We start from the raw sequence: 21,286 nt of genomic DNA on the forward strand, positions 1-21,286 counted from the left end.
TACTATGATCGCGCAGGTTGTTTACTCTTTTAACTTGTGGCCACAAGAAATAGATGTCGTCCCCTCAACATATGAAGTCGTAGCCACAAGAAAAAATCTTGTTCCCTTAACACAGGATCTCGAGGCCAGGACTTTACAAATTTAAAGTGAAACTGAAGCCTACCCCACTCATTCGGCACAAATCCAAAGTGTCCAAAGTGTATCTGTTCAGAACGATTCAATTTGATTGTTTCCGTTTCTGGTTTTGTTCCTGTCAAAGTTTTGTTCTTTTCCAGTTTTCGTTCCTTGAACCGGTTAAGTCCTGCTTAAAAGTAAAAAATGTCCAATAATTTACTAAAGTAAATATAATGGAGTAAATGTACTTAACCCACCTCTGCATGCACTCTCAGCATTCGGCGTGGTCTCACGGCAGTCAAAGCATAAATGAAAGCTGCTAATCTCTGTATGTTTTTCCGTCGTCTCCGGTCGCGTTCATATATAAATTAAGCAAGCTTATTTCGTCCATTAAATCGAAACATCTGAAAAAGTCCATACATTTACCCACCCATAGACACTACCCTTGAAGAAATCAGGACAGAAGTGGTTGAAAGTGGACAAAAGAGACGGATTAAAACACCAGGGGTCTCGTTTATAAAACTGTGCGTAGGATCCTTACTAAAAGTGTACATGCGCCGGAAAGCCAAAAATGGCATACGCAAAAAAATATTCAGACTTATAAAACCATGCGTAGACCAGAACCTGTGCAGAATTCACTTTATAAATCCCAGTCAGCGGAAGATTGTTCGCACATCGGTCTCCTCCCTGAAATAACCATATATGAGCTTACAATGCCTAGTTTTACATATGATTATTCATCCACGTGATAACATGTTTAACGGTACAAGACATTAGGAAAATATGAAATACGGATGTGCCGTCATATTACATTAATAAAAAATGTTTAGTAGCCTATCCTTTCCTTGTTTTTGAATAAATAAATTAAATAGTCTAAAATACATTTCAGAGAAAGTTTTTCTCAATATTTTCCACTGGCCAAATAGTATTTTTAATTGATTTATATTTTTAGTGCAAACAGATAGACCTGGTTGTGCATTATTGCACGAAACTATTTTCTTAGACAATCTGCTATTATCATAAGCAATATCTCTGTAGTTTAAACATTAAAATGTTTAATATCTCTGTTTATCTCTGTAGTTAAAACATTATATCACAGCATTCCAGAGGAAAAGCCTTCAAAAGTATTGCATTCACAACAAATATTTCTATTTATTGAATATAAAAATGTTGTAACTTCTCAGTAATGATTTCATGTAGTTTAAGTGTCTAACTCCATTAATGATAATGGCATATTTAATCTAAATGACTGTCAAATAGTCTTTAAATATGATCCCACAAACTGTATAAGCACACCATAGCAACCATATAGAGTACCCTAGTAACCATACAAACACATGAATAAGTTATATCTCAGTACCAGAACATCGTACAGACATGGTTGTTGGCTCGTATGCAATCATGTACAACACCCTAGCAATTGAGTTGCAAGTTTTGCCACTGCAAGCACCACTCACATTTACTTCAGGAAATGTACATTCTAGTTTAAACTGTTATTGTAAACATGCACTGTATTTATGATTAAAACTCATAATGAAGATTTACGGTTTTACTTCATCTGCCGTTAGATAGGCTATATATGTGTATGTAGTGAAGAACTACCTGAAGCTGCTAGGGCTAGTTGGATCGCAGTGAACCAGGTGTGTCGGTCAGAACACCACAGAGTGAAGTATCAGTTTGTACTGGATTTATTCTCACTGGTATGCAGAATTAGCATGAGAGGAGGAGACAGCCTTTACATAAACTTTAACAAGCTATGAAAACTTGAGATCAATAGTGCAGTAGACTGGTGAGAGCAGCCTCCAGAGGGAATGGAGTTCCTTAACTGTGTTTGAGCATGAAGACGATTGCTGTTGCACATGCAAGGCTTGGTGGACAATGACACGATGTGAGCATGTTAAGCACACTTAGCTGAGACCTGGAGTAGTCAGTAGGCCCTGCTTCAACTGACGTGGGTTTGGCTCATAAATGGGCTGAATAACCATTAGCTGGCATAGACATGTTTGGCGTGCTCGTAGTAAAGGATGTGTAGAGGCTTGAATGTGTGTGTGTGTGTGTGGTTTCTCTGCAACACACAAAAGCAATACTCAATAACAGCAACATCATTACAAATCATCATTCACATACTGACTATAGGCTGCTCCCCTCATAACAATGATACATAAACACTGGATATAACATCTTCCAGCATATTTACTTTCACTATTTATCTACATTATTTACTATAACAGTCTAAAAATTATAACTCTAAACTTGGAAGATCGACAGATAAGTTATAAGAGCTGTTACGGATTAATCAACATCGTCAGAACTGTTAACTGCGTCATTACTGATAACGAGCATCAATCAGTGAACATTACGGAATAACACTCACTCTCTATAGGACGCACACAGACACAAGATACATCCACCTGAAAGGCAATAATGCTTCTGAAACGCGTCTTCAGCTGTTCGTGATTGCGGTGAAGCTGATTACTAGCAGCGGCTGATGCAATCTGCCATTCGCACTGAGCGGAAGAGAAAGCTGTTCTTCCGGTCACTACCTACAGAGTTCATAATAAGAGTCCCAACTAAAATAGTGCTACATTGCTCTAGCATCATCTTATTATTAAGGGGCCTTTTGCACAGTGTAGGTTTCACTAAACGGCCCAACACACTTGCTGGCGCGTACTTTTAAGAAGGGATGGCTTTGCTTCAAGTAATAGGCTTGGTGAGTGAAATTATATTTGTATTATCGTTCTGTATGTGTATATATTCTTTTTAGATTGTCTGTCTAAAAGTGACCAAAAAGACATTTAACTCCAGCTCACCATCGGTGTCGCCAAACTGCTCCATCTCCAAAACCTTCGTACGCATGGGTCAGAGTTTGCGTGCAGGTGCGCAAATTTTCCCGTCAAGTTTGTTTTTATAAATCACAACTTACGCGTTGGAAGGCGTACGCCTCTTTCAGGGCCTGTTTTGTGCGTACGCAACGGTTATAAATGAGGCCCCGGGTGTAAACGGGAACGTGTCTCCATTAACTACTTGTGATCCAATCAACCAAAACGCATCTTAATACCAGGTGTAAAAAGGGTCAAAATGTATGTGTTGGTCTGTGGAAGCATGAATGATTGTTTGTATTCTTGTATATTCTATATGCATCTTTGTGTGTTTCAAGTCACTCTTAAATGTGTGCACAAGTTAAATGCGTACTGTCACTGTTTCCAGAGTTTCCAGAGTCTCTGAAAACTCGAGAGCAGTTAGTCAAGTACGTGACCATTGTGATATTCACAGCTTCTGCACAACATGCTGCTGTCAACTTTGGACAGGTGAGATTACAAACTTTCATATCATCTGCAGGAGCGTTAAAAACTGCTAGGCAACATTCTACATAATATCTATAAGCTAATATCTGTGAGTAAACTTTTATGTTGCAGTTTGACTGGTATGGCTGGATCCCCAACAGTCCTTCCACCATGCGCAAGCCTCCTCCCGAACAGAAGGGCCAAGTGGATATGAAGTATATAATGGAGAGTCTGCCTGATCGTGGATGTTCCAGAAAGGCTCTAGGAGCAGCATGGGCCCTCAGTCGGTTCCAGAAGAACGAGGTTTGATGTTGATTTGGATAGAGAACATGACAGCAGTCTAGTCTAAATCAATGTGAAAAAGAATTAACCTGTTACTAGCTGAGGGTACAGTGCATCAAAGTATGAGTTAAAAAAAATAGGCCAAAGATGATTTAAAAAAAAAATGATGTCTGTTAAAATACATTTTAAATTATTATTGTTGTAGATCGTTTGCTTGCTACAGTGTATGTGTTCTACAGCACTGCCAACCTACAAGTATTTTCAGTCAGGTAGTGCAATTAATTTAACTGACCCTTCGCTAAGTCCCACTTTTAAAAAGTCATCATGTTTGGGGAGTAACAGAATATTTATATATTCACTTAATGGTGTTACGCATTTAAAATATTAAATATTAGGTGCTCTGATCTGTTATAGTCCAGTATAAATCATAATAATAACTGTGCTGTTCATTGCACAGAATGCACACCACAATTTTAGTCTGAATGCAAAGAAGAGGGCAGCAAAAAACTGAGAATGAAACCTCTACTAGTACATTAAATATAATGTGCCACATTCACACTTTTATATCCACACATTTTAAAATTCAAAACAGTGTTGAATAAGTAATTCATATGTTACAAATTACATTTTACGCAATGTATTCTGTATATTCTGTAGTGCAATACATTTCTTCCAATCCTAACAGACAAGCTTTTGCTCTTCTATAATGTCTGTAAATGGACGTCCTGTGTGTTTGGATATATTTAAATTAATAATCTAAAAGTTATAGAAGAGATCATTTATCTTGTTTCTGGAGCACATATAACAGTGACAATTAAATTTTGATTAAGGTCAGACCAGTTAGTAAGAAAACAGTTCCCAGTATTGTGATTATGTAGTAGTAAAATTAGAAATAGTTCTAATTTTGTTCACTCACACTAATGTTATCAGCTCTTTGTAACACATTTCCAACTCCAACTTAAAAATGTATTAAATGGCTGTACAAGTCAGATCAACTCATTATTTAAAATCTTGACTTAAAAAAATTTGTTGAATCTTGTACAACTCAAGGTTATTTTCGAAAACGAAAACTGAAACTAAGACTAAAACTATTGGTCAAAAAACATTTTCGTAAACTGAAATAAAATTAAAAATTCATAATAAATGAAATACTAAAACTAAACGAAACTAACAACAGTTACTGAAAAACGAACTGAAATAAAATAATAAATAGCAAAAATAAATAATCGGTTTCGTAATTAATTAGCTCTTTACTTTGGCGGAAAATCTGACCTGTGGCTGTTTAAGGAAATGCCTGATATGGCGCTTCATACGCGTGAAGTTCGCTGTCCTGCTGTGACGCGCTCAATGAAGGACCATAACGTAGAACACATGGCTAGTGCTCAGCGGGCCGCGGCTGTTCATAAAGGATGCATCTGTTGCAGTGGAATGGGAAATAACACAAGATAATGAGAGGACAAGTCGGACTTCTTTTAACTTGAGCGCAGCATTTTTAGAATGCCGTTTAATTCCACGCGGGTGCAACAGGAAAACAAGTTCGTCAAGCACAAAAGAACTTTAATGTTCTAGGCTACTACTGTATGTTTGAGATGTCATGTTTTCATGAATGCTGACAGGGTGAAAGGTGCATTTAAAGGGATACTTCAGCTCTGGGAAGATGAATGTGTATTTAATAGTGATCATTTATATAGTAGAAATGTGAAATTATTTTTGAAATTGAAGCATTCTAGAGTGAGAAAAGGCAGAAAATGTATTTTTTACTCATGTGGCTGAAAGACAACAACTCCCAGAATGCACTTGCTTTGCTCCCTAACCACGCCTACCGGTTACAGGCGGCAGTATCCGAAAAAAAATTCCACACATTCTCTAGGCTAATACATACTCTAGTAACAGTAAAGGTTTATAAAAAGAACCACAACCAATGTGAGTTATAACTTTTAATTAAAAATATAAAGAATATTAACACTTTTACACTCAAAGCTCTTCCAGAGCTTCAGCTGTTTCCTTATTCACAATATTGCCCGTCAGGAGGCTGGATATGTCCGTCTTATATCCTGGACAACACAGGTGGACAAAACAAGACGATTGCCTTTACTATGTCCCTCGCCTTGCAGGACCCATTCCATAAAGTGACGGTAGGCTGTTAGGCGTCGGCGATATTTTCTACAAAACAGTAACGTTAAGCACAACGTTAGCAATGCGAACTATTTGCACATACAGTATGCTAGCATAGTAAATATAACAACAACAGCTCAGCTGACTACGCGTGAAGAACATTGTGATAATGCCGAGAGTCCAAACTCCAAAAGTCCAAACTCTGTTCATTACGTCTTAGTAAAAAAAAGAAAAACAAACCAAATACTCACTTTACACTAAGCCGTCCATTTGTCCCTGCGGGCTTTGGCTGGCGTTTCCAATTTCGTCCAGAAGAAAATGACATCACTGAAATTCGCGACAGCAATAGGACTCTCTATCTGTTTCCATAGGCGCACAGCGAGAGCACTGACACCACCAGTCCGCCCCAGCTGGAGTCTGGCCGGGCTCGAGTCAGGTCTTGCTCCCCTGCTGCAGCAGCTGCTCCGGCCGCCTCTTGTTCCTCCATCTCCCGAAACTGTTCGTCGCTGTATTGCGGCTCGTACAGGTAGCCGCGAGCATCAGATTCGCGCAACAGATCTTCGAAATCCCCTTCTGCTATTTCAACTTCAAAACTCGTAAATCGTGATTAGACTACTATACAAACTTTCTACACAGAGCAAGAGCCTGTTAGCTTAGCTACAGAAAGATGGCTGACACTATGTTTACGTTCTGTGAGTGAGATCCCGCCCAATATGGGCGTGGTGAAAACATGCGGAACTAGCTGCTCAAACCTGCTGTAGTTTTAAGCCTCTGACCAAAAAATCCTCCGATGACGCAAAATGACGATTTTTGCGTCATCGGAGGATTTTTTCCAGATTAAAAATACATAAATCTCTCATCTCAGGGGGATATGAAGGGGGGAAGCACGGTAATTCGAAAATACTACTGGTTTTCTACTGATACAAAGCTTAATGCTAAATCCTGAAGTAACCCTTTAATATTATTATCCACGTGGAGACATTACCCCGCAATGTATGGAATACCAGGACACGACACACACACACACACACACACACACACACACACACACACACACACACACACACACACACACACACACACACACACACACACGTCTGGTTCGCTATCTTTGTGGGGACTCTCCATAGGCATAATGGTTTTTATACTGTACAAACTGTATATTCTTTCCCCTTATACTAATCCTATCCCTAAACCTACCCATCACAGAAAACTTTATGCATTTTTACATTTTTTTTTTTAAATTCAAAGTTTAGAACCATTAATTAAACCATTTCCCTCGTGGGGACTGCTGGCTGGTCCACACAATGTAGGTGATCTCAGGTTTTACTATCCTTGTGGGGACATTTGGTCCCAGCAATGTAATATAAACAAGGACAAGCGCCCGCATACAAAAACAGACAGACAGAAACTCTGATCCAATATCTTTGTGAGGACTCTCCATTGACGTAATGGTTTCTATACTGTAACTGTATTCTGTCTCCTTACAGTACACTAACCTGACCCCTAAACCTACCAATCACACAACTTTCTGCATTTTTACATTTAAAAAAAAAAACGAATTTTGTATGATTTATAAGCTTGTGTACCTCAATTTAGGTCCTCACAGGGACACGAGTCCCCATGAGTCTGTGTGCATTCAGGTTTAAGTCTCCACCAGGATAGAACAACGTACACTCTCACACACTGCATAGATACATTATTTAATCACACTGGCTTCACAGCAGGTTGTGTTGGCTGTAGTCAGATGAACTGAGCTGTTTTTTTGTTTTGTTTTTGTTTTATGTACCAGTGGTCACTCTTCTACATTTACAGCTGATAAAAAGTAAACTAGGCATGTTTAACAAGATTTCATCTTTAATATGAATTAGTTTGTCTGAATTTTTCATCGTTTTTTCTTGTATACGTTTAAGTTCCATTTATTTGGTGCTTTGTTCAATCTCAAACCATTATTTTATTTTTACTATTAAGATGTCTGCACAAGAGTTAACTGTAATCTGGGCAAACAAAACTTAAACTTTGCTGAAATTAATCGTCTCGCTATGGTCTACACTGGAAGTGTTCTGTTTGCTCTGCTAAACTATAATTACTAAAACTAAAACTGAAACTAAATAAAATAAAAACTAAATAGAAATGTATTTGCAAAATAAAAACTACACCAAAACTTACAAAACCATTAATGAAACTAAATAAAATAAAAACTAAATAGAAATGTGTTTGCAAAATAAAAACAACACTAAAACTAACAAAACCATTAATGAAACTAACTAAAACTAAACTAAAATGTAAAGCAAAATTGAAAACTATATTAAAATAAAAACTAATTTAAAAAGCAAAACTATAATAACCTTGGTACAACTTATAAAATTGAGCTAAAATTGGTTAAATTAATGGAAAAAGATATGACTTATTGATCATATAATTTTTTTACAGTGCTGTAATCGGCTTCTCTCTGTTCAGCTGAATGTAAAAAGCATTTGCACTGATTCTGATCTGCGGTTCTTAATCAAGTTACCGCATTGTTTAACAACTTCTTTAAATAAACACGGCAAATTAAAACGATTTGCAATGTCAGACTTCATTCCAAGAAGAATCCCAGAAGAATCCCCAATTCTTTGTTAGTTTTATAAGCTTGTCTGAGTGATTGACAGTAACCAAGGGGGCGGAGCTTAGAGAAGGGTCAGTTTGCCTTGTAAAAAGAAAGAAAGATGTTGTTCTGCTTTCTGAATAACTTACTTTTTCCCAGCTGTTCTTAGGCACGTATCCAGAGATGTGCTTCACAGAGCAACCAGTGAAGGAAGCCATAAAGACCTTCCGCAAGGAACTAGATGAGGTGACCAACAGCATCAAGAGACGTAATGAGAGATTAACATTGCCTTATTGTTATTTGTCCCCAGACAAAATCCCCAACAGTGTTGCAATTTGAGAAAATATTTTGCCAGGCCTATATATAGCGTTTATGGCCAATGTGTGCTTGACATACAAGAGAGAAGAACAACTCTACTTAAGTATTGTAAAAAACAGAGCATTCTGCCTTTTCAGGCGATTTATAGAAATTATGTCTCATTACTTTGTAATGCCATCGGTGCACGTATGTATCTTATCTTTGGGGTGATTGTGGGTCTGGTTCACGCCAGGAAAGCAAAACAGTTTATTTGACTATGCTTTAAAGAGCTAAGCTTGTGTTATAATCCATTTATTATTGTCTTTCTTTTTTTAAATTATTTTTTTAAATCATATAAACGTGCATAGTTATATATCCATACTGTGGTATTCATTTACACATCTTTTGATTCATTTATACATATTCTTTATTATTCAGATTATCTTTTGTTTGTAGTCTATTTTAGATCATCATTTGACTTATTTTTTACCTTACAGTTATATTGAGATCTTACATCTACATTGATTTTGCGTTGATTATATTGTATACACATGCAAGATGTTTCATGAATGCTGTAAAGGAAATGTTTTGAGATTGTAAACATCTCTGACAGCACTTCAAATGGTTTTTACATTTGCTTTAATCCGCTGGAAAGCTCTCATAATAAAGAAAGCTTTAATAAATAAACAACTGTTTTCTTTTTTCATTATCAAAAAATACAAATTTAAAGGTTATTATTCAGGTTATAATTTCCTTTTTTTTTTTATTCGCTTTGGTACTATTTTCACAAGTAAGCTGTACATTTTCAAAACTCTTAGTACTAATATCACAACAGATCATCAAAAGGACACTTTTCAATTTGTTTTAAATTGTGTTAGTACAATACTCAAAATCACAAAGTATCCTTTTCACAAAACAAAATAACTGTTTCATCTATATAAATGTTTCATTCAAAGTAGCTTCCTTTCATAATGCCATTACTATCAAACTTTTGTTCTGGATATCTTCTTGTTCAGTTTAATACATTTGTCTACTATTTAATCCTACGGATCTTAATGGTTAAATGAATCATTTGGTGCACCTTTAGTTCCCTTTCGTAGTCATTACAAGTTACGTTGTGACGACGAATGGGGTATTGCTTAGAAAGTCTATCCACCGGGACGGGGCCGTCTGTTACTAGTAGCCCTTTTATGGCCGGCCCGAGTCTGGTTCTCGGACCTGGTGTCCCTCCTCGACGGCTCTTTGATGGACATTCCAATCAGGAAGGACCTATTGTCCCAAGCAGGGGGCATTTCCAGGCATTCCTGAGCGTTTCCAAGTATCTGTGATTTCCCTGGTTCCCTGATCGTTGCCCGTTCCATGGACTCTGTGTATTCACGTTTGCTGCCTGCCTCGACCTCTGCCTGTTAACGACTACGAGTTCAGGATTGTCCCTCTAATTCATTGTCTGCCTGAAATTTATGTCTGCTCATCTCTGTATGTGTGTGTATGTGTATCTTCTAGTGTGATTAAATAAAGTGCTGCAAATGGATCTGAACGCCTCTGACTCCACGTTACAACTACAGTTATACAGCACGTGTCTGTGACGTTCATTCACTCTCGCACCTACATTAGTAAACGTTATTTTTACATGAACACATCCAAACTATATTGCTATAGCCTACTGAGATGAGTAAAAATAGACTGAAATATGTTGAAATAAAATGTCTGTATAAGCAACAAACTGCAAATTAACATTTATATGCTAATATATCATAAACACCATATGTTAAAGACTAAATATGAATGCTTTTTTATGAATGGGATGCCAGGGTCACTGTCGAGCCCTCTTGAGGTGTCGTGGGCTAGTCGACGAAACACTGAGGACGGAAGGTGCCCACTTGAAGACCCTAGAGATGTTCCCTACACCGCTCAATCCAGACGGTTGTCATGGGGGGACTGCACTGTGGTTCCAGCCGTTGTGTGTGCTGACGTGCAAAATACACTGCAGCTATTAACACCAGACAGAAGGAGATTCACGTCACCGGAAGGAAAGAAGCGTAAATGGATGGAGAAGCATAGGTTACTGTAAAGCTACGTCTTAGTTGGTTATTATCTTGGCGAAAGCCGAGTACTACTACTCTCGTGTAATGGAAATAATGTTTAGACAAGATTTCGTTGCTGCTTTTTAGACAGAGTATAAATTTTTTACTGTTAAAAAAAGACTACTGACACATCAAATAGGCTAAGCTTTTGTTCGCCAATTTCTGCTCATTTGTTAAATATATAGGATGTTTTGTCAAAAATAAAGTAGGTATATTGAATAATACATTGAAGATGTTATTATAGTGTTTGTTCCAATATTCAAACTAATGCATCCTTACCTTTGAAATACGTATGATAAAATGTATACTTTTTACAAAGAAAAATAATTGTTCAAATTGTAATTGTTGTAATTGTAATTGTAACCTATTTGTAATTGGTTACAATTTCTAATCGTAAAAAAAAAAATATATATATATATATATATATATATATATATATATACATACATATATATATATATATATATATATATATATATATATATATATAATTTATTTTGTCCTCGCATTCTTTGGTACCAGTGACACATCTGTGTGAAAGGCTCATTATGCAGCTTATTATGCGGCTCATTATTAATCAACTGTTCTACCATTGAGAAGTGTAATGCATTTCTCAATTATATTTCAACTAAATTTGAGAATATGTATCATGCCATTGCCTGTGAGGATGCTTCTGAGTTTGTTGAGGTGCATTCTCCTAATCTCTCTGGTCTCGCTTTTTCAAGTTTTAGTGCTGTTGATTTTGATTTTATTTCTAAACTTGTTTTGCCATTGAATTATACTACAGCATTCTTTCATCTACGCCGCATCGCTCAGCTCCGTCCCTTCAACAGACGCTGAGACTGTCTTCCATGCATTTGTCGCATCACGTCTCGATTACTGCAATGCACTTTCCATTGGCCTATCTGCTAAGCCATTTCCAAATTGCAATACATTCAAAACTCTGCTGCCAGAATACTCACCCACACCAAGCGTTCTGCACATATCACTCCAATTTTGCACGATCTTCACTGGCTTCCTGTGGCTTACCGTATTAAATTCAAAATTCTCCTTCTCACTTTTAAATCTCTGCACAGCTTGGCTCCCCCCTATCTCTGTAATCTGCTTCACCCCTACACCCCAACCCGCTCTCTACGATCCTCCGACTCTAGCCTTCTCGTCGTCCCTCGGCATCGCCTTGTTTCGATGGGGGGCAGATCTTTCAGTGTTGTAGCGCCCAAAATGTGGAACTCTCTCCCCCGATCACTCTGTTCTATTAACACTATTTCTGAATTCAAATCCATGCTCAAAACTCACTTATTTTCTGAATGTCATAACTCCTAAGTTGTACTTTTTTTTTTTCTGTACCACTGTCATCTACCTACCCTGTTGTTTTGTCTGCTGTCTTTGTCCACTGACTTTACTGTTGCTTGTCTATTGTAAAGCGTCCTTGAGCTCTGGAAAGGCGCTATATAAATAAAACGTATTATTATTATTATTATTACTACTACTTGGATACTTGATCCACTCCCAACGACTGTTTTGAAAAACTGTCTGCCTGTTGTTGTACCCCATATCACTGCTATTGTAAATACTTCACTCAATACAGGGAATGTCTCTTCTGCTCTAAAAATGGCTGTAGTTACGCCAGTTCTTAAAAAGCCTGGGAGTGATATCACCGATATGTCAAACCTCGACACATCTCCAATTTACCTTTCCTGGCAAAAGTGCTTGAGGTTGTGGTTGTTGGCCAACTCCATACTCATCTCTGTACGAATACCCTATTAGAAATTTTTGGTAACACTTTATATTACGACCCGCAAACAACTGCGTAAGTACACCGAAATTACGGTGTACGTTTCTGTAATTATAGTGTACTTATGTGTAGGTATAATGGAACAATATGTTAAGTTTTGGGTAATAAAGGGGTAACAAGCAGATATACAACCTGCAAAGAACTTCGTAAGTAAACCGAAATTACGGTGTACGTTTCTGTAATTATAGTGTATCTCCATGTAGGTATAAGGGAACAATATGTTAAGTTTTGGGTAATAAAGGGGTAACAAGCAGATATACAACCTGCAAAGAACTTCGTAAGTAAACCGAAATTACAGTGTACGTTTCTGTAATTATAGTGTATCTCCGTGTAGGTATAAGGGAACAATATGTTAAGTTTTGGGTAATAAAGGTGTACAACCAGATATACAAGCAAATTATTTATAATGTAATTATTTTAAAACTAATAGGTACCTATTCTGTTAATAGATTCCAGGCAAAAATTGTATGTCTGTTGTATATAAAAGTTTATCACATTTCTGGCAAAATATTCTTGTGCAATGTAGTTAGAGGGTAATTTTGACATCTGTGGGTTGTAAATTAAACGTATATATATATATATATATATATATATATATATATATATATATATATATATATGGCTGTATGTATGCACAGTATGATAAAAATTGAATTTATTGGCTTTTCTTACTAAACTACTTAACGTTAAGCCAAAAAAAATAGTTTCTGCTATGATTTTAGTTTAGAACGTACCATGTAGTTGTAACCCATGTTAAATTTGGTACTAAAAAAATTAATAAATGGATAATATAATTGCATATTCTAATAGCTAAACTTTTAATAAAAAAGTTGAAACGATCTATTCATATCCATTGTGAATTAAATAAAAATAAATAAAAATAATATGCATTATGGTCTAGCACCGAACATGTGATATATTACGTGTACACGAGTTGCGTATGACGTCAGCGGATGACACATGGAAATGCGAGAGACGCGCTGAACACGAGATGAGAGACGCGCTGAACACGAGATGAGAGTGATGCAGAAAGGATTAATAAGGTTTATATTGTTCAAATTCATTTAATAAGGTTATAAGCAACTTTATAATACTTTGTGGTTGATGATGATAAATCATTTTAGAATGGCGATTGCTGATTTAAGTGCGGATTCTAGCCGATTGTGAAGCTCCTTTGAATCTGAACAAAGGGTTTAGAACCCTAAACTCTAAAATAATAAAACAAAAGAAAGACAGGGAGCTGTCCAAAAAATACGGAACAATCTAATAAAAGTCTTACTAAAGATATATGTAAACAGAGATAAACTAGATAACATTTATTAAATTGTTTTAAGAAAAAAGAAAAGGAATTTAAATCTTAAAGGAATAAGATAAGAAAACCCAAAGACAACAGAGAATTCATAATTTGTGTATAATTTTATGGTTTTGTTATCATTGCTGTTTAAAACTCTGTTCCATTTTATGTATATGACTGTTCAATTTACAATTACAAATACTTTCCTTACTTGATGTCTGTGATTCAGTTACTGCCAATATTCTGTTCTCCACTGACCTAGAAACTGGTCCATTGCTCCAACCTACGTTGAGGGCCCTTGTTACATAAAACTTAGTACTTACCTTATCACATTGTATTGCAATGACACTTAAATGTCAGGGCAAATATACTGTGTAATTAAAACGGTTTTTTGTTTTGTTTTAGTAGAGTACCTTTCTCTGTAATTACTGTGCAAATAGTGTTGTTTCTTATTGTTACATAGTAAGTAGTGTTTATTACCCGTTTCAACTGTGTATTTACAGTGTAAGTGTAACTCCTGCGGGCTGTAAATTAAAGTGGCGCTTGTTACCCCCTTGTTTTGTGTAGTTACAGGGTAAGTGTAACTCCTGTGGGCTGTAAATTAAAGTGGCGCTTGTTACCCCCTTGTTCTGTGTAGTTACAGGGTAAGTGCAGTAAATATACAATAAAGGATCCCATTTAATTTCTGACTTTTATTTTACAAAAACATTTCAAAACAAAATTTCGAAGTATTTACCCTGTAACTACACAGAACAAGGGGGTAACAAGAATTAATTACACAGTATATTTGCCCTGACATTTAAGTGTCATTGCAATACAATGTTTTTATATATATATATATATATATATATATATATATATATATATATATATATATATATATGTGTGTGTATATATATGTTTAATTTACAACCCACAGATGTCAAAATTACCCTGTAACTACATTGCACAAGAACATATTTTGCCAGAAATGTGATAAAAATTGTACAACAGATGCACAATTTTTGCCTGGAATATATTAACAGAATAGGTACCTGTTAGTTTTAAAATAATTACATTATAAATAATTTGCTTGTATATCTGGTTTTAACCCTTTATTACCCAAAACTTAACATATTGTTCCCTTATACCTACACGGAGGTACACTATAATTACAGAAACGTACACCGTAATTTTGGTTTACTTACGAAGTTCTTTGCAGGTTGTATATCTGCTTGTTACCCCTTTATTACCCAAAACATAACATATTGTTTCCTTATACCTACACATAAGTACACTATAATTACAGAAACGTACACCGTAATTTCGGTGTACTTACGCAGTTGTTTGCGGGTCGTAATATAAAGTGTTACCAAATTTTTCAATCCCGGTTTAGATCTGGACACAGTACAGAGACAGCTCTAATCAGGGTCCTGAATGACCTCCTCGTTATAGCCAACTCTGGGGCTTGTGACAGTTTGGTTTTGTTAAATCTTACCTCTCAGATTGTTCCCAATTTGTCTACCTGGGTTCTAACAGATCTCAGACTGTGCCTCTGTGTCAGGGTGTCTCTCAGGGGTCAGTTTTGGGTCCTGTTTTATTTAGTGTTTATATTCTGCCTCTTGGGCAGATCATTCAGAAGTATGGCCTGAGCTATCACTGTTATACGGACGACACCCAGATTTATATCAGCTCTCAGCCTGATCTCAATTCTTCCTCTTCAAAACTTTCTGACTGTTTGTTGGAAATTAAAGTGTGGATGAAACTCAACTTTCTAAAACTAAACTGCTCCAAAACTGAAATCTTATTAATTTGGCCCTCCATTTAATGTCAGTAAATGTAAGGATTTTAAAATTTCAGTAGACAATACCCAATTGTCCCTTTCTAGCCAGGTGCGTGATTTTTGGTGCCCAGCTAACTTTTAATTCACATTTTAAAAACATAATGAAGGTTGCTTTTATCCATCGGAGGAACATTGCGCTTATTAGACCATTTCTGTCTAGGCCTGATGCAGAGAGGCTTGGTGCGTCGGCTAGGTGCCTCCGTGTGCATGGATGCATAGGTGCCTCCCTGCCACTTCCGCTGTACCGCTGGGTAGACGCCTGAGTTCAGTATCGGCTCCTCAGCGAAGACATGATCTGCCTTTGCCGGCGTCTCTCCTTTTAAACCCACGCGGTGGGGCGGAGATACGCTATGCAAATTCCGCAGACCCATGGCATTTCATCGCCATTGGCTCGTTTTATAATACACGAAGATGATTGGCTTTCTAGGCGAAACCCCCACTCTCCGTCATCCGACGTAACTCGGAGTGACTACAAAAGGGAAATAGGGTTCAGTAAAACGTAAAGAAAGAAAATTACACAAATTCAATTAACCATTGCACTTTTAGGCCAACACACACAAAACAGATTAACTGAAAATAAAATAAATAAGATTAAAACAAAATCATACCATCCAAGCTAATCAGCAGTGCTAGCCCGGGCCGCTCACGCTATCGCTAAATATCGCAGCACGCCATGCCCAGCCTATCAAATTAGGTTTGATAGGCTCCGGAAAAAAAATAATAATAAAAAAAAAAAACAAGAATCTAAATACTTCACAAAGTAGATACAAATACGTTTTTAAAAGAGACTTAAAACAGACAAAGACTCTGTAGATCTAATCTCCATTGGTAATACTGTAGCATTAGTGCCTTAACCGCAAAAGCTCTATCACCTTTTGTTTTATATCTAGATCTTGAAACAGCCAACAATCCATGATTTGAAGATCTGAGACACCTGACTGTTTCATGGGGTCTAAAAGTTCTGCTAAATACTTAAGTGCCAAACCATGAAACGCTTTATATGTCAATAATATTATCTCAAAAACAATTATAAAATGAATTGTTAGCCAAGGTACTGAAGCTAAAACTGGAGTGATATTATTAAAAATCTAATTTGGGTCAGTAATTTAGCAGCAGAATTTTGTACCAAAGAAACTCACTCAAAGAATTGAGAAGAAACTCACCCCAGCGAAAAGAAATTACAACATTGGTAACCGTGAACTTCTGGCCATCAAGCTTGCCCAAAAAGAACTGCACATTGGCTAACGGGAACCCATCACCCCTTCACAGTATATACTGACCACAAGAATATCTCTGATATACTAAGCGCCTGAATCCCCGTCAAGTTCGTTGGGCACAGCATAATTTCTAGACTATAGCAGCTATTAGCTAACATTATCACTTGTTAGTATCCTAAATCAATGTTGCCAGGGTAGTAGTTTTCCCGCACAATTGAGCTATTTTAAAAAAGGAGTCGCGGGTTGCGTTTTTTGGGGCTATATTTATTATGTACTGGGGCCGCAAAAAAATTTAAAAAAAATTAAAAGGGAACCGTTTATTAGTGGGTATTTGTCACAGGTCGGGATGGCCCCCCTCTGGCGCAGACCACCCCTGTGAGCGTACTACCTCGAGGAGTTACCCAGAGACGCCACGAAACCAGACAAGGTATCAAGTATAAAAAGTCTTTTATTGAATTAAAACTTCCTAAACTAAAACTTGGTGTCTCTTCTTCCTGGCCGCCAGGGGTGTGCGACGGAGCCGGCACTCACAGTGGATACACACAGCGGGGCCTCTCCGGACGTCCAACGGTAAGTCACGGAACAGATTCTTGCAAGGAATTCACACCGTCGTTCTCCTCACAGTCAGAGGCCAGTAAATTAACAGATGCTTCTCAGGAGTTCACACGACAGTTCCTCTTCCCACCACCAGGGGTAAGTAATGGGGCAGATGCTTCTCAGGAGTTCACACAACAGTTCCTCTTCACACCACCAGGAGTAAGTAATGGAGCAGATGCCTCTCAGGCGTTCACACAACAGTTCCTCTTCACACCACCAGGGGTAAGTAATGGAGCAGATGCTTCTCAGGTGTTCACACGACAGTTCCTCTTCACACCACCAGGGGTAAGTAATGGAGCAGATGCCTCTCAGGCGTTCACACGTCAGTTCCTCTTCACACCACCAGGGGTAAGTAATGGAGCAGATGCTTCTCAGGAGTTCACACGACAGTTCCTCTTCACACCACCAGGGGTAAGTAATGGAGCAGATGCTTCTCAGGAGTTCACACAACAGTTCCTCTTCACACCACCAGGGGTAAGTAATGGAGCAGATGCTTCTCAGGAGTTCACACGACAGTTCCTCTTCAGGCCAACAGCATGCCCATACTCACGACAGGACTTTCTTCAGTGTGAGAAGCTCAATGTGCAGATGCTGGTTCTTGTTTAGAACAGGAGAATCAAACAGCAATACATGAATGTTTCACGAATCCTCTTCAAGTCATCAGCATTCAAATACTCACAGCAGGGGCTTGCTTCAGTGTGAGAAAGCTCGATGGACAGGAACTGGTTCTTGTTTGGAACAGGAGAGTCAAACAACAAGATATGAATGTTTCACGAATCCTCTTCAAGTCAGCAGCATTCAAATACTCACAGCAGGGACTTGCTTCGGTGTGAAACAGCTCAATGGGCAGGTACTGGTTCTTATTTAGAACAGGAGAATCAAACAGCAATATATGAATGTTTCACAAATCCTCTTCAAGTCATCAGCATTCAAATACTCACAGCAGGGGCCTGCTTTGGTGTGAGACAGCTCAATGGGCAGGTACTGGTTCTTATTTAGTACAGGAGAATCAAACAGCAATATATGAATGTTTCACGAATCCTCTTCAAGTCATCAGCATTCAAATACTCACAGCAGGGGCCTGCTTCGGTGTAAGACAGCTCAATGGGCAGGTACTGGTTCTTATTTAGAACAGGAGAATCAAACAGCAATATATGAATGTTTCACGAATCCTCTTCAAGTCATCAGCATTCGAATACTCACAGCAGGGGCTTGCTTCAGTGTGAGACAGCTCAATGGGCAGGTACTGGTTCTTATTTAGACCAGGAGAATCAAACAGCAATCCATGGAAGTTTCATGAATCCTCTTCACACTAGACAGAATGGAGCTGCAACCCTGTACAGTGCACACTCATCACACAGTAAATGGTTACTTCTGACTCAGCAATCCAGAACAGTGAGTGTAACGGCTGGGAACACGGACAGACACAAGGTGACAATCCTCACACCGGTGCATACATCAATCACTTCAAATAGTAACAGGTGTTCACTTCACACTAAGCACTGCAACTCACAGCAACTCACAGCAACTCGCAGTGAATAAGGTCTCCGCTCGTTATCCCAGCCGACTCCCTCCTCCTGAGTTGATGAAACAGCACATCCAGACTGCACGGGAAATGCACTACACACACACCACTGACATTAAAGCTGCAACAGCATCAGACATCAGATTTCAATAGGCATCATCAGAATTCAATAGGCCTCAGGGCAAACTCGCCAGACGGTTGTATACAACACCAGCGTTGAGTCAAATAATAAGGATTCCCGATGGCACTTAACTGTCTCACTTCTCTGTTACTGTTGTCTCTCCTTCCCCATCCAGGTTGAATCGCCGTTTTAGACTCCTTCTCTGCCGTGGATCGCCCCTTCCCGCTCTATCCTTCTAGCTCTGCCTCCCTTCTTCACTCAAACATCCGCTTTTATGATCCCCCTCGTGAACGCCATAATTCAATCTCCGCCCATCTCGCAGCTGCCGCTCGTTTCTCCCGTTTACGAGATCCAGCCGAACTGTTTTTTTTTTCCTGGGGCAACCGGCGGGGTGTTACATTAAATTAGCTCCCCATGGAAACAACACCGAAATAATGGTTCCGCCCTTCGTCACCTGGTGACATATTGATCCCTGGGAATGAATAATTGGCAACAACCGCTGTGTCAGGCGAGTAGACGCGTCACATGTGTTTTTGACGTAACATCAAAATCAAGCATCATCATGTCACATGAGAGCGTCGTAGACGTTGTAGAAGCATCCGTTCGGTTGTCCGTGGATGAACAAGCAGCATTCTAAAATGTCAGGTAAATGGGGAAAATATGGAAAGAAGTATCGCAAAGAATGGGAGACAGAGAAAGGATTAAAAGGAGAGGTTTCGAAGTGTTCCAAATGATGATAGAAAAGCGTTCTGCAAATATTGCAAATGTGAAATCAGAGCTCACCATGGTGATCTGTTAGCTCATGCTGCGACTGAAAAAAATGCACAGGCAGATCCTTTCTAAGAACTAATGTTGCTGTGAAAGAGGCAGAGTTGAAGCTGGCTGCCCACGTTGCTTGTAAGGTATTAGTTTACATCGAACGAAATGCACAGCACTAATTAATTCAGTGATAGGACCAGTAGTACATGAAGACCTTCTGGACGATATAGGAAGTTGCGATGGATTTTCACGATTAATACCGTTCCAAATTATACAATATCCCGTCCTTGATATTAATATAATCCCGCGGTAACTAAAGAGCCTATCCTTTAGTCGTGTCCTCAAGAGTTAGGTGATCAGTCTATATAAATTCGTATTCTATTATTGAATAATAGATTTCCCCTTTATATTATAAGTCTACCTTTTGTGGTACTCTTCAACCTTGTTCGCACTATAACAATATATCATACATATACTCTTTATACATATACACATGTTATATGCTGCCTCTTTGGCTAGGCTGTTTGATCAATCAAATATCACAGTGATTATTCTTATCTCAAAAGAATACTCACCCTCTGATGTCGCTCTCTTCAGGAAGGGTCCTTCTGGCCCGGTTAGAAGAATGTGACTCGCACTCAATGATCCAAGGTCCAGTCAAATGATTGTAATAAATGTTACAAAATTTATTAAAACAATCAAATGAAAGAGGAGTACTTGTTACAGATCATAAATGAGTACTAACTAACAGATAGATACTAGCTAGGCTTGAAGCTTCTTGCCCCTGACAACTGCTGGTGTGTCAGGTTGGTGGTTGCAAGGAAGAGCGAGCAATCTCTGTTTTCTTCCGCTTATATAGGCTTTTTCTGCAGCTGGCTTTTGTATCCCCAAAGCGCCTTAAGCATCTAGTTTCACAAGACCGCTGTTGCAGAAAGGAGCAATGTCTCTAGCAACTGCTTAGAGCATATGAGTCCCTCAAGTATAGAGTTCATATAACTCGGGTGAAAGGTGTGAGACACAGTAATACATTTTAAATGTTCATAAACACAGCAATACACTTTGAATGTTCATAAACACAGCAATACACTTTAAACGTTCATAAACACAGCAATATACTTTAAACGTTCATAACTTTCATTAGTTCCGACACTTCTCTTAAACAAGTGGCTTTATGTGGCAGAACATGTTTTTTATTGTGTCCTTTTCGACCTCTGCATTTGGATTGAGACAGAGGTCCTGCTGAAGATTCAGATACAGCAAGGCCAATACCATTCTCAGCTGGGCCTATTACTATACCCCCTCTTGGCATTGACCTAGCTTTGGTGTTTTTCTTTTTATTTGGTTTGAACTTGCTCGTCCTTGACTATTGTCATATTGAAAATTTCTATCAAAT

At 38.1% G+C, this 21,286-nt stretch overlaps 2 protein-coding genes across 2 annotated transcripts in view; both read left to right on the top strand.

The window, feature by feature from the left end:
• LOC143710594 (polyunsaturated fatty acid 5-lipoxygenase-like) overlaps nucleotides 1–21,286 on the top strand; it is a 214,527-nt gene that overhangs the window by 7,168 nt on the left and 186,073 nt on the right. The gene's annotated exons all lie outside the window — the stretch shown is intronic.
• LOC143710605 (polyunsaturated fatty acid 5-lipoxygenase-like) lies at nucleotides 3,263–9,369 on the top strand. The gene is made up of 3 exons (XM_077201581.1): nucleotides 3,263–3,422; nucleotides 3,531–3,701; nucleotides 8,542–9,369. Exons 1-3 carry the CDS (start codon nucleotides 3,282–3,284, stop codon nucleotides 8,719–8,721), a joined length of 492 nt encoding a protein of 163 aa, XP_077057696.1. The 5' UTR covers nucleotides 3,263–3,281; the 3' UTR covers nucleotides 8,722–9,369.

This window comes from Siphateles boraxobius, unplaced genomic scaffold (assembly GCF_051911475.1).
Source record: "Siphateles boraxobius isolate OS27281-9 unplaced genomic scaffold, OSU_SipBor_1 48, whole genome shotgun sequence".
NCBI lineage: Eukaryota > Metazoa > Chordata > Actinopteri > Cypriniformes > Leuciscidae > Siphateles > Siphateles boraxobius.